Source organism: Alternaria metachromatica (assembly GCF_023757995.1).
Source record: "Alternaria metachromatica strain BMP 0045 chromosome Unknown scaffold_3, whole genome shotgun sequence".
NCBI lineage: Eukaryota > Fungi > Ascomycota > Dothideomycetes > Pleosporales > Pleosporaceae > Alternaria > Alternaria metachromatica.
This window is the reverse complement of record NW_026055494.1, coordinates 1,290,460-1,303,233: the sequence shown is the minus strand read 5'-3', so window position 1 is coordinate 1,303,233 and position 12,774 is coordinate 1,290,460. Positions and strand designations below refer to the sequence as shown.

At 55.0% G+C, this 12,774-nt stretch overlaps 2 protein-coding genes across 2 annotated transcripts; both read left to right on the top strand.

Annotated features, from left to right (window-relative positions):
* Positions 1 to 164: 164 nt before the first annotated feature.
* Positions 165 to 1,615, top strand: J4E83_002083 (uncharacterized protein; the record flags this gene model as incomplete). Its single annotated transcript, XM_049329035.1, has 5 exons — positions 165 to 204; positions 258 to 459; positions 513 to 565; positions 615 to 1,243; positions 1,331 to 1,615. 5 exons carry the CDS (start codon positions 165 to 167, stop codon positions 1,613 to 1,615), a joined length of 1,209 nt encoding a protein of 402 aa, XP_049192007.1.
* Positions 1,616 to 7,456: 5,841 nt separating this feature from the next.
* J4E83_002082 (uncharacterized protein) lies at positions 7,457 to 8,798 on the top strand (the record flags this gene model as incomplete). Its single annotated transcript, XM_049329034.1, has 2 exons — positions 7,457 to 7,794; positions 7,844 to 8,798. 2 exons carry the CDS (start codon positions 7,457 to 7,459, stop codon positions 8,796 to 8,798), a joined length of 1,293 nt encoding a protein of 430 aa, XP_049192006.1.
* Between the last annotated feature and the right edge of the window lie 3,976 nt (positions 8,799 to 12,774).

Sequence of the window (12,774 nt, the reverse complement as noted above, 5' to 3'; positions counted from 1 at the left end):
ACACCCACCATACGCACCTTCTACCTACACGAAGGCTTTCTCGACCCCATCGCGCACAGGGCAAGCAGAATAACGCGAAACGTCATGCACGTCAACGCGAGATCACGAGACTACCGCACCACCATCGCAATCCGCTGAGGCTCGACCGCAAGCCACGACACACCATGGCCAGTGAAGAAGCACCCCAGCTGTCGCCCTCGTCGCGTAGGCAATTGCTCCTCTCGCGCAGATGGCATAGATAACTGACACTATCACAGACAGGCTGCCCACCGTCTCGGCATCCCAAGCCCTCCAAAGCCTCCATGCGCGCGGAGCCCGCACTGTATCGACGGGCCTGGCACAGCTCGACCAGGTCCTCTCACCGCCGAGCCTACCGGGCCACCATGTCTCGGGCGGATACATACGCGGCAAGGTGACGGAGATCTTCGGCCCGTCCGGAGTCGGCAAGACAGCATTTGGGTAATTGTGCCTGCGTCACAGCTTCACAAGAGACGGCGGCTGAAGGGTTCAAGGATACAGGCTGCAGTCTCTGCCCTGCGCGAGGGCCAGCGAGTGATATGGATCGGTATGTATATGTCCACAACTGCGGACCAGGGCTAATTGATTGCTTGCAGACGCTGCCTGTGCGCCTTTGGTCAAGCATCGCGTCGACGACATGCTCACTGCGCAACCCGATGCGCCCGCTATCTCTCGAGATGAACTGCGTGCTCATTTCCACTACTTGCCCATGCCGACGCTTGCCCATTTCCTGGCGCTGTTCATGCACGCGCCCGCTGCCTTTCCTCCGCACGGCACCAGCCTGGTCGTCGTAGACTCTCTTGCAACCCTCGTCGATAACGCATACCCCCGCAATGTCGACGACCGCCTACCCAAAAACAAGACAGATCAGGCACGGTGGGCTGCGGGACGTCGATATACCGTCATCAACGAGCTGATCGCCACACTTACGCGCTTCGCTGCACTGCACGACATCGCCCTACTAGTGACGAGCCAGACCATTACACGCATCCGTGGCGCTTCACGCGCATTGTTGGTACCGGCAATATCAGGGATCGAATGGGAGAATGGCGTTTCTACTCGTCTGGTTCTCTTCAGAGACTGGCCCCGACACGGCAAGGCCAAGAGCAAGGTACAAGCCGACAGCTTGCAGAAAGCGCGATTTGCTGGCTTGGTCAAGGCGAATGGTGTAGCTCTCGCGGAAGAAGGCAGTGTGGGCAACGTGGTATCCTTCACCATTGACCATGTGCGTCGATATACTACCTGCAGAGCGTTCATCTACCACGATGCGCTCCAACATCCTGTGCGATGAGCTCCCGCTGACGCTATACAGCACGGTCTTTGCGACATGAATGTAGCAGCCGACGATATTGCAACCCCTCTGTTCGTCCCAACAGAAGCCAGACCGCCTAAAAGATCCTTCGCCGAGATCGACGAGGACGTGGCTCGAGAACCAAATTCTGATGAGCTCTATGGCTGGATAGAAGACGATGAAGTCGCCACTGAGGGGTTGTTGATGGATGAAGCAGCCGTCAACGAGAACGACGCTGTGGGACCTCGCCTAGATGTTGTCGCAGAGGGCCATAAGAAGAAGGTAACACGGACATCTACGCTTTGATTGTAGGGGCACCAGTCCACCCTACACCTCTGCCACAGTCAAGACCCGCCAAGTTATTGCTCTGTCGCGACGCGCGTTGCTCGTCAGACGTGTTCTGCTTACATCTGGGGTAAGCTCGTATGTATCTCCCTTCTCTTCATATGCAAGGTCTAAAAACTGGCAAATCTACCAGTTAGAACGTAGATCTCGCATTTCCACCGATGATACAGGCCTCCGGCCCGCGGGAATGGGTCTCGCTATTCAGCCGTGTGGGGTCATACAGTGCACCCCGGAATGAACACCCACACCTTGTCTCCGCACCAACCCGCATGCTCGCCTGCATTCGAAGCGCTCTGACATCAGCACCGAGATGCGTCTCCGCGCGCTACGGTCAAACACTCTCGTTTCCGCGTAATCCAGCTCGGGCATGTACGTATTCTTCCGGCGGTAGATTTGCTTCGCATCCGTCCTCCACTTATACAAATCCGGACACAGAGCCTATGGGTGTCGTCCCCAGGCTAGCGGTATCCACGAAAAGCAACAAAAAGCAAATGCACAACACAAGCCTCATCAGCCTTTACACGTGCATGCATCACCCCGGAACTCCGGTGCTCACAGGGATCGGGGAAGCGCCCGCAAACCCAAAGCCCTGGGTTTCTCACCGGCAAAAGTCGTGCTTCTTTTGGATGATGATGGCTTGAGGCTTCGCGAGTCCGGGGTCAGCGGGGTTGGTGTGTCGCCTGGGCGTGGGGGCTGCCACCTACCTGCTTGTTTCACGTTCTGATTGCTCGTGGCAGACCACCTGACCATGTGATAGGCATTTTCGCGACAGTGTTATAGCAAGCCACTGATACAATCGCATCTGATTACCCCACGGGGAGCATAGCGAACTACACAATCCTGCCGGAGAAGCACCTGCTTCCAATGTGGACTCCGCAGCAAGCGATAGTTCATGTTACTGTCCTGTCGCCAAGGGCGCATACGTGAACGAAATCTAGATTTACTTGCTCACCGCCAGTCAGCCACACAAACTGCACAAGAGATGGTGATCTCCTCTTTCCACAACAATCAGCATCTGTCATGCCAGGCAGAAACAGCTTCAACGCATATCATCGGCTCCACCAACAGCAGGGGCGTCGTTTAACGCCAGATGCAGAAGGTCCTTGCCTTAGTATCAACCGCGCAATGTCACTCCTTCCCCACGCTTCTCCACAAACGCACTACGCTTCGCTGGTCACCGTTGATCCCTTGCCCTGATGGAGGCGGAGGCTGCGTGAAGAGACGGCATTCACGGCCCTAGCGGGCGACTGACACGCGGTATCCGGGGCCGACCCGCCTGTGAAGCAAGATGTTCGCTTCGCTTGGACGCCTGATGTGGGGATCGTGGTGTTGATCCTGAATCTGGTGTTTGGAGGTTTGCAACGCTGTTGCCTCTTCGAGTAATCCGTGAAAGGAGGTGCAGAGGAAGACGGCGTGCGTACGTAACGGTATTGTTGGTCGGGTAACGGTGTCCGAGATGATAACGTAGTGCACACTGGAGGATGGTGATAGCGGCTTCGTATGTTGTTCTGCAATATGCATGTTAAGGCGAACTTGAATTTTAGGAAAGAGAGGCTAGTGACTGGTGTCAATGCGATGAGTAGTACCTACTTTGTTGTCCGAATGATTCGTTTCTGATAGTAATTACGCGCTGTATGAGTATGGGCTGGCGGTATTGATACTTGCTGCTTATAAGACACTTGATACCACGGCCTGTATTGCCTTTTCTGTACATTTGCTAGTACCGGTAGTCAGCAACCCGCCTATGAACAAGATGTGCTCCTGACTTAGATGTATCTGGCTGCTACAAGACACCGCATGGCGTTGTCGTTTATAACATAGTGCTCTGGTGGTATTACAACAAGCATGCGAATCGACGCGCTTACAAGCGAGGGCAGTATTGCACCGCAGGAACATGCAGATCGTGTAGCAAAACATACTTTATCGATTGCTACCTTTCTTGAACGATTATTGTTGCCTTAGCCTTTAAGGACGTAAGGGATAGATAGGTATAGTGCAAGACCATACGCAAACACTAGTGCGAAGCTGAGTCGCTAGTAAAACAAAGTTGAGTAAGACTTTGCACCGAGTGCACATTTTGGTCCTGTTAAACACAAAGGTGTCAAAGTTAACAAGCGGAAGCCGATCTATGGCTATGCAGGCGCCTTGGCTCAGTTGTCATACGGACTAAAGTTCGACATGAAGTGGGTATGCACAAAGGTCTTTGCTGACTGGGTTTCTATCTCCCGCGACAAGCGGAACGGAAAGACACCAGAACCATCCAAGATTGGTACTGAGCGCAGCTCATATCAACATAGGCGCTTGCACAACAGCTCAAGCATGAAATGAACTCCAGTGCTGCGCGGGCAGATATGCGAGACGCGTTCGCCATCGACAAACCAGGCCGGCGTAATAGCGTGCACTCAAACAAAGACCATTAACATCCGAAACAGTACTATGTGGCTCTATAGTACCCGAACGGACAGAAAGAGGATGAGGTCACGAGGGACCAAGCCATCAATTAAGGACATCCCCAGTCTGTCAATCGTGCTCGTGAATACGAAAAGCCCATTATATCAATTGGTAGGCCACTTCCGATCGACCAAAGACTGGAAGCCTCCGTAGTGTACCATCTTCTGTGTTGATCCTCATCACTGTACAGCTGAGAGCCTCGCAGCGGCCCTCGTGTAAGTAACTCTATCCCCGGCCTCAGAAGTTGCGATCATCCTGGCATAACGCGAATCTCCCCGGGGCTAAAGGCAGATCGACATTCTCCCTTCATCCGCGGGCTGCATCCGATTGATTGTTCCCAAGATCACGATCGGGGCTTCGTAGATCCATGAGGGGTTGCTAGTGAAATGCTCTGGGGCATTAGAGCCTGGAGAAGCGCTCAATAATTGCGATAGGAGGTCTATTGAGTTTGTCAAGCGCAGCAATTGCGGACAAGACGACGATCTTTATGCAGACTTGTGGAGATCGTGGTCTGACGTAGGATCGACATGTGACTGGAGATTTGTTCATGTTGGGTGACTGCATTAAAGAAATTTGCAGACCTCGAATTCCGCCATCGGTCCATGTCAACCCCAGCTATGCAGCATTCGTAATCTGTTCCCACCATCTGTGCACTGGGATTGCCACCGAAGCTTGGCGTGATGTACTGGGGTCGTCGCGTCGTTGCGTCTTGTCACTATCTTTGAAGACGACAGACTGACATCGAGTAGTGAACAACATGGCCACTACGGTAAGTCTAGGCAGAGAAGGTCGGATCTGATGAGGTGGCGGTATCATCGAAACAAAACCCCTGGATCGCCTTCGCCTCGTCTCGGTCCATGAGCCACTGTCAACGGTGCGGGGCCCCAGAGCCCGACCCGTAGATCAACCGATACTATCGGGTACTGTTGGCTTTGACGCGTAATGGGGTCTTCCAGACTTGCGAAACACGTCAGTACAATGGGCCAAAGAAACCCTGGGAATTCCAGTCTGAAGTCATTAAGCGCTGCAACAGTTGGTGAGTGTCAGGTCTCGCTGGGCGATGAGAAGGTAAAACCCTGGCAGAACTGGTCCCACTGCGCAACAGCTGTCAGTCACCCAGGGGATTGGAAGGTCGACGGGCACTGGTCCGACCGACGTCGCAGATGGCAATCTGCCAGGACAGATGTTGCTTGGAACTGTGCCTCGGCCGACGTTCGCTGTCTTCACGAGCGAAACGCATGGTGGAAGAACGTCGGCATAACTAAGCTGGAGTTGTGCTGGTTTCGGGTCTAGCACTGTGACGTCTGGAAGGACAGTGCTTCTACAAAAGCTTCCACAAAGGCGTACCTTGCATATCGGAGGTCCAGAAGCAGCTAAGACGTCACCGAGGTGGAATTGAGCGGAGCCACAACTCCAGCGACATGCGTTCCGAGAATCTCCGATGCCACGTTTACCACAGAAACAGCTCCTGGCTCTGCTGGCGTGAGAAATTTCTGTCGGCTCGGCATAGGCGTACGCTCGGAGGAAGCGCCACAAAGCGGGGCGAGCTATCGAAGGGCTAGCAGTACTCAAAAATTTCTCGAACAAGAGATAAGAATAGCGGACCCGATATTGAAATTGCAGCGTAGCATTTGCATCAGTGCTCTGCGACGGCATCGGCGACTTTAAGGGACGTAGTTAGAGCCGTGAAGCAGTTCTCACATTGGCAACAATACCAAGGAAGTAGGCGTCATAATGTTCGGGACCGCCGGTCCGTTGCAAAGGTCCCCCACGATCTGCTGCAAAGCCACTCACAGGGGTACGGCAGGGTGCGTTGGAGATAACGAGCAGCGGAGATGGGCTGCGGGACCGAGGCGGAGACCACTAGTCAGCGAGGGGCTGCGATAAGTACGGAGTAGGGAAAACTCGTCGCACAGTATGAGCTGATGGTGAAGCCATGCTGATGCTGCTTTTGCCGATGCATCGTCAGTTTTGGGCACGTCTCGGCAGAGATCGCCCTCGCCCTGCGTTGGTTCACCGACTCGCATCTTCATCTGTGACTGTGTGAGTGCATAGGCCGGGAAGACGCATAGAAGGCGGGCCGTAGTATAAGGCAAGGTGGCCGGCTCGGTAGCACGGGGCTACTCCGCTGCGCATGTGCTGGTGTGTAGATGCTGCGAGAGATATTGCGATGCTGTGCGAGGCACTGCAACGAGGGGTCTCGGGGCGACATGGTGGCTCACTGTTGCTTGCTGTGCCTGCCGTACCCCAGGAAATGATCCCCCACAGCCATGGACGCGTCTTGGATCAGCCCCCGGGCTGCGGTGGAACGCGAACAAAGCCAGTGGGTAAATCAGGTGTGCTGCGTGTGTTGGGGAGCGTTAGTGGTCGTCGGCCAGGGCCAATGGGTGGAGGTGATTGCGGAAGCGCTCAGCACAAGTAACAGCAGCGGGGATGCATGGCCGGATCCCTGAGGGTGGGTGAATTCCGTGGTGTTGTGCTGCGGTGTAGGCAGGCACGGAGGAGTCAGGGCCACGAGGGGCAGGCGCACCTATGGCTGAGGAAGGAGCGCCTGTGGCCGCTGAGGAAGGCGCATCCATGAGATGCGGGAGCACAAACAAACCCCAGATGTGTGACGTCTCGAGCACCCCATACAAAGGCCGCCGTCTCCTTATCTCTGTGCCCCAGCTTCGCGGCGCCCATCACTCGCACCGCAGCGCCCGCCCACCTCTCCGCAGCGACGTAGCACCATCTGACCTGCTGCCTCACTCTGCCCACGTACGCCCACTCGGTGTCCTGGCCTCATCACGAGAGTTTGGGGGCCCCGGTCTGCTGCGCACACCTGTACTGTAGCCCTCTGCAACCTCTCGCCGACACTCACCGCTGCAAAATTTCAGCTGCAGAATTCTCACGATTGCAAATTGCATCGTGCGCTCAACCAACTGTCGCAGCTCCACCGGCGACTGCGCCATCAAAACCAGCGTCGGCCCAAGGCAAGTTCCGCTGGGTACTGCGCCATAGCATCCCATCCCCATCTCACCCGCGCCCGCCCAAAAAGGCCTCGGACGCACTCAGGACTCGCTCCAGCAGCTCCCTGCACCCGCTGCACGCTCCTCTCCGCAAGTCATCACGCAAGCGTTCAAGGGCCCGCATTTCTTGATACGTCTCCACGACTCGAGCGCCCCCCGAAGGAAGCCAAGCCGCACTGGCGCACCGCGTTTCTTTCTGCGCTTGCTCCGGCATATCCTCGCCCGCGTCAGCACAGACAGCCCTGACGGCCATCAGTCGACCCCCACACGCCCGCCTCGTTGATCCATACATATATCCGAGCCCCCCATCATCCCCCTTCCCCAAACTTTCACCCTCGGTCACATGCAATCCAACTCTGCCTCGACAGGTTTCGCCAACCTGCTGAACCCCGACACGTCCTCCCAACAACAGCACCAACTACCCACTACCACCCAGCACTCCAACTCTATGGCTACTGCTACCGTGAGCCTCATGGCTCCTCTGCTGCAAAACGCCCCGCAGCAGTCGGACGAGCCCCGTCAGGATCTCCCCAGGCCCTACAAGTGCCCTCTCTGCGACAAGGCATTCCACCGTCTGGAACATCAGACTCGCCACATTCGCACTCACACTGGAGAGAAGCCCCATGCCTGCACTTTCCCCGGCTGCACAAAGCGATTTTCTCGCTCCGACGAACTTACTCGGTATGTCACAGCAACCACGTCTTGCCAACTTCCAGCTAACTCTCCATAGACACTCGAGGATACACAACAACCCCAACTCACGGCGGGGAAAGGGCCAGCAACATGCCGCTGCCCACCAGGCCGCTGTTGCTGCCGTTCAAGCTGGCCTTATGGAGCCTGGCTCTGGCCTTGCGCACATGATGCCCCCTCCATCCAAGCCCATCTCCCGCAGTGCTCCAGGCTCTCAGCTTGGCTCACCGAATGTGTCACCTCCTCACTCATTCTCCAACTACTCGCCAAACATGGGCAACGACTTGGCAGCGTACCACCAGGGCGGCTTCAACAGCAGTAACAGCAACAGCCCCAGCGGCTTATCCCGCCCCATGGATCTGCTGGCAGACGCAGCCTCAAGACTAGAGCAGCGCCCTGGTCACTACTCGCACTCAAGTAGACACCACATCACGAGCGGCTACCATCCCTACGCCAGCCGTCTGCCTGGCCTCTCTCAGTACGCGTACTCGTCGCAGCCAATGTCAAGATCTCATTCACACGAGGATGACGACCCGTACTCGCACCGTATGACAAAGAAGTCGAGACCAGGCTCGCCAACGTCGACTGCTCCTCCCTCGCCGACTTTCTCTCACGATTCTTGCAGCCCCACTCCTGACCACACCCCACTCGCAACTCCTGCGCACTCACCCAGATTACGCCCGCACGGCTTCAATGACCTCCAGCTTCCTCATCTACGTCATCTGAGTTTAAACCAGAACTTCGTACCAGCTTTGGCGCCCATGGAGCCATCTACAGATCGGGAACAACCTTACGTGCCCAGTCAATCTTCCGGGTTGCGCATAGGCGACATCATCTCAAAACCAGAGGGCGCCCAGCGAAAACTGCCGGTTCCACAAGTACCCAAGGTGGCCGTCCAGGATCTCCTCAATGGCCCGAGCAATAGCGGCTTCTCCTCCGGCAACTCCTCGGCGACTGCTTCGTTAGCCGGTGAGGACCTGTCGCATCGCAACTAAAACTTTCAACTCCACTCCACTCCACTCCACTAGCATGGCATCGGCGTTCTCTATCAGCATTTTCGCATTCCGTCATTCACGTTAGCAAGCGATGAGATTAGACATGGACAAACTTTCATGAGGAGTAATGCTTGCGGCATTTCACGATTTCTGTTACATCGCAGACCCCACCACCCAGATAGACCTTTCTTATTTGTTTTGTTGGATCCAATACCCCGCGAAGCCGCATCTGGCGATTCGCAATCTTGTATAAGTTCCACTCAGCCTTGTTTCATCGGCCTGGCTGTTGTGAGGGAAGCGCCTGCTTATTCGCAGTGCCGAGATGATTAGACAGTATCCCCCAGCTTGGCGCTTAATTGAAATACCAATCCACACTTAGTCACTCTATCTGCATTTGAGCATGTAATTACGAGATGGTTATGTTAGGGTGAAGCATGTCGCTATGCGTGACGTGATTTAGCACCATGGTGATGCAAGTAACGAGAATCATCAGCAGGGAACCAAGCATACTTGCATACACAACCCGGAAAGGTGGAATTTTCCAGCCTATCTTTCTAATCTCTCCACACTGCCCAACCACCACGCCCAGTGTTTCCCCGCAGATAAGTTTTGTCGATTGTCTGGTACACCCACAAACAAATCTTACGATACGGGTCGGACCAACAGCACTCAAACAAGACCGGCATTTCCCCACATTCCGCTGTCTGGTACTACCACACTCTGTCCCGAACACGATCCTCTCCTACGCATGGTGTCTTACCCCGGAGCAGGTAGGGCAAATGTGCGGTGAGGAGAGGCAGGCTAGCCACCCTCCCACCCAACATATCCAGACATGTTTCATTTGCTCACTCATCTTGTGTGAGCAGCTAATAGCTATTCTTGTCCCTTTCCGCATTGTGCGATAAGCTCCGACCCATGACGACTCTGGCACGCACACCTTGCGGTACTGGCGCTAGCAGAGCGATGACACGAGGGCCCTGAAAGTTTTTTTTTGCGGAGAGGACGGAACATGGGAGGAGTCAGACTGTGGAGTACGTGGCACACGCAATAATAGTGGCGCTTGCCATGCTTCACTGTCGCAGTCCGAAACCGGAAGGCGCCTTGGTGCCAAATGGACAGAATCAACAACGTTGGCAATCTCCGAGATGCTTTGGCTGGGTGACATCCTTGCGGGGATCTATCGAATCGTGCTGGCTTATCTCTGGTCCTCACCACAGCACGAATCGCGACTTGGCTATCGGCAGACGCCGCGTTTCCATGTGAGACTATGCGATTCGACAGCCTCCAAGCGACTCGTCAGATTGTATGTCTCGGATTTGCAAGTGCGAAACTCCCACAGCCTATCTTCACTCGTCACATTTATTTCCCGCCGGTTGATTGAGGCGATCATCTCTGGTACACCTGGGCATGCACCCCGGACTGCAGAGTGCAGCAGCGCCGTCATTACTCCACAGCGATGACGATCGTGACAGTCTCGAGTGTGCGAATCGGCAGGTCTGGCGGGATCTTCTCCGCTGGCTGAGCGCTAGATATTGCGGCGTTTGAACAATGTCGGGCCGGCGGGCGCGAAGCGAAGATACATACGTCTCTGTATACAACACCTATCAACACGACCAACAGTAGGCTTGCATTTCGAGCAGCGAGACGCACCAGACCAGCACGCCGCAACCAGACGGCGACATTTGCAGGAGGATGGAGCTGGCAAGCAGCTTCAGCATTACCACGCGACTCCGGCACATGCTTTGAATTGTCGACGTAGCTCCGCCGTGGGTTACCCGTTACAGAAGTGCAGTGCACGCCAATCTGCTCACGTACCTGACCATCGTGGGCCCTTAGCTCGCACGCCTTGTCCCGATGTCGACTTGGCAGCTAGATCCGCCCCTCTTTCTTGTCAGCCCAGAAAAGCAAAGATAACGCACGACAAAGGGGAAGACAAACTTCTGTCCCACAAAAGTGTCTCAGTCAGCCGCGCGACGTTAGCAGCAACCGGGCTCCGAGGGTACTCTCCATTCACCCCAGAGAACACAGCCGGCGGGACAAATACCACACTCTACTAAGCCTTCCGCCCCTTGCTTGCTGACTCGGGACCGCATAGCAAAGGGCGTCTAGCGAGCTTCTAGAGCCGCCCATCCAGGCCGCGAATCCATCCTAAGTACCAGCATCGCTTACTTGTGGGGTCTCCACACTGGCAATCCGGACCTGCCTGAGCAGGAAATCGCGGCGGATAAGGCTGGCGACATGCGAGTCACACACATAGTATCTTGGGGGTGGATCACTTGTGCAAACGTACTCGCGTCGAGGAATGCAGTTTTGCCGACAGTGTAAATGCACCAGTCAGAGGGAAGGACGAGGTGTCGTGGACTGTGGAGAGGACCCCTTCTCCACATCTCGATCATCGCATATACTTCCCGATACAGCTGGGTTTCCGCCAATTGTGCAGTCGGAGGCAGCACTTGACTAGCATCGTCACAACCGGCATCCTCTCCGATCCGATGCGGCTCAAAGCCAAGCAGAACTGAGCCAAGTGAACAATGCTCAGTCGCAGTTCTCGCTATCGAAATCATCCGGGGGAGTTTCATTGTCGGTCTCACACGCCAATATCCTTCCGTCCGCCCTTGCTCCGTGTCAGCCGAGGGTATCGAAAGCTCGTCGCACGTTTTCTGCCTCGATTCACCCTTTCTGACTCAACCTCCGTCCATGCAGGGGCAACATTACCCTCAAAGGTTTGAAATATGGTTTCCAGAGTGCTCGTTGAGGTCAGCCGCACTTGCACAGCATACGAGATGCAGGATCTAGCACAACGCTCTCTCATCTAAACCCAACACTGTGCCGTACCAGGCTGTTGGTACTGCACTTAAGCGACCGCAACCAGGTCCACGCAAACACTTTATTCCGCAGATCGGTTCTATCTAGACGGTAATATATATTGCTTCCGGTGCCCTGCGCAAGGGCGATGCACAGATGCTTTGCAGCTTGGGCCGCTCGTTCGCCAACCATCCAATGCCTTCACATACGAGTCGAGGTTACATCTCCGGCATAACGATGGAGGGCTTCTGCACTCCATATCGCGGATGTGTGGTCCCGTGACAGCCGTTTGTACCGCCTACCAAGCCGCACAGAAGGACACTATGCAACTATCATGACACGCTAGATTCCAGGATCGCAAGTCTTGGTCTCACTTCATGATGACGCAGCCTGATTCTCACACCTGAGAATACCGTCAACAATCAAGGCAACAGTCTGACAGCTGTCTCCGGAGTCTTGCAATTACATGCACGCTGCTCTAAGCGACCGCGCATCGCATGTGCATCGCGGACCATATACGTCCGATCACCTCTTACCGCTGTTCTTATCTCAATAACCGACTTCTGCGGCGCATCAAGGCGCAACGCTACATATAATCGTTTAATCTAGATTCGTATTTACCCGACCAATGTCGCGGATACCCGAGAGAATGGGTGTACATTGGGATAGATTGCTCAACGCATGTACCAAACGCCCAAGCTACTACTCCTTCAAATTAATTGAGGAGGGGCAATGTACCAAAGTATTTCTGGACGACACGTCGGTGGTTCGAGATGGTCCGACCGTGACATGATAGCGGCGTGCCTCGCTGCACATGCAATCTACTGCTACGATACCGTGAGGTGTACAGGTAAGGCAAGGCATATTGTTGAGATACCTGCATGTCGTCAGATCATCATCACTAGTATAGGCATCACCATCTCGGAGCTCAACAGCGTCTTCAGAGCTTACAGCCCCCCGACATGTGAAAATGACCCCCACGCCGCCAATGTCGAGGCCTCGAACCTCTCCAGCTCTCCAGCCGTTCAAGCAAGGGGCTTCCCCAGACAAGTTAAGACGCGTAATTATGCCGGTCCGAGATACCGCGGGTCCAAACGCGGAAGAATTCTACCTTTCTTCTCTCTGTTTTTGAGACTGGCCGGAAAAACTAAGGATGTGACTGTACCTCGGG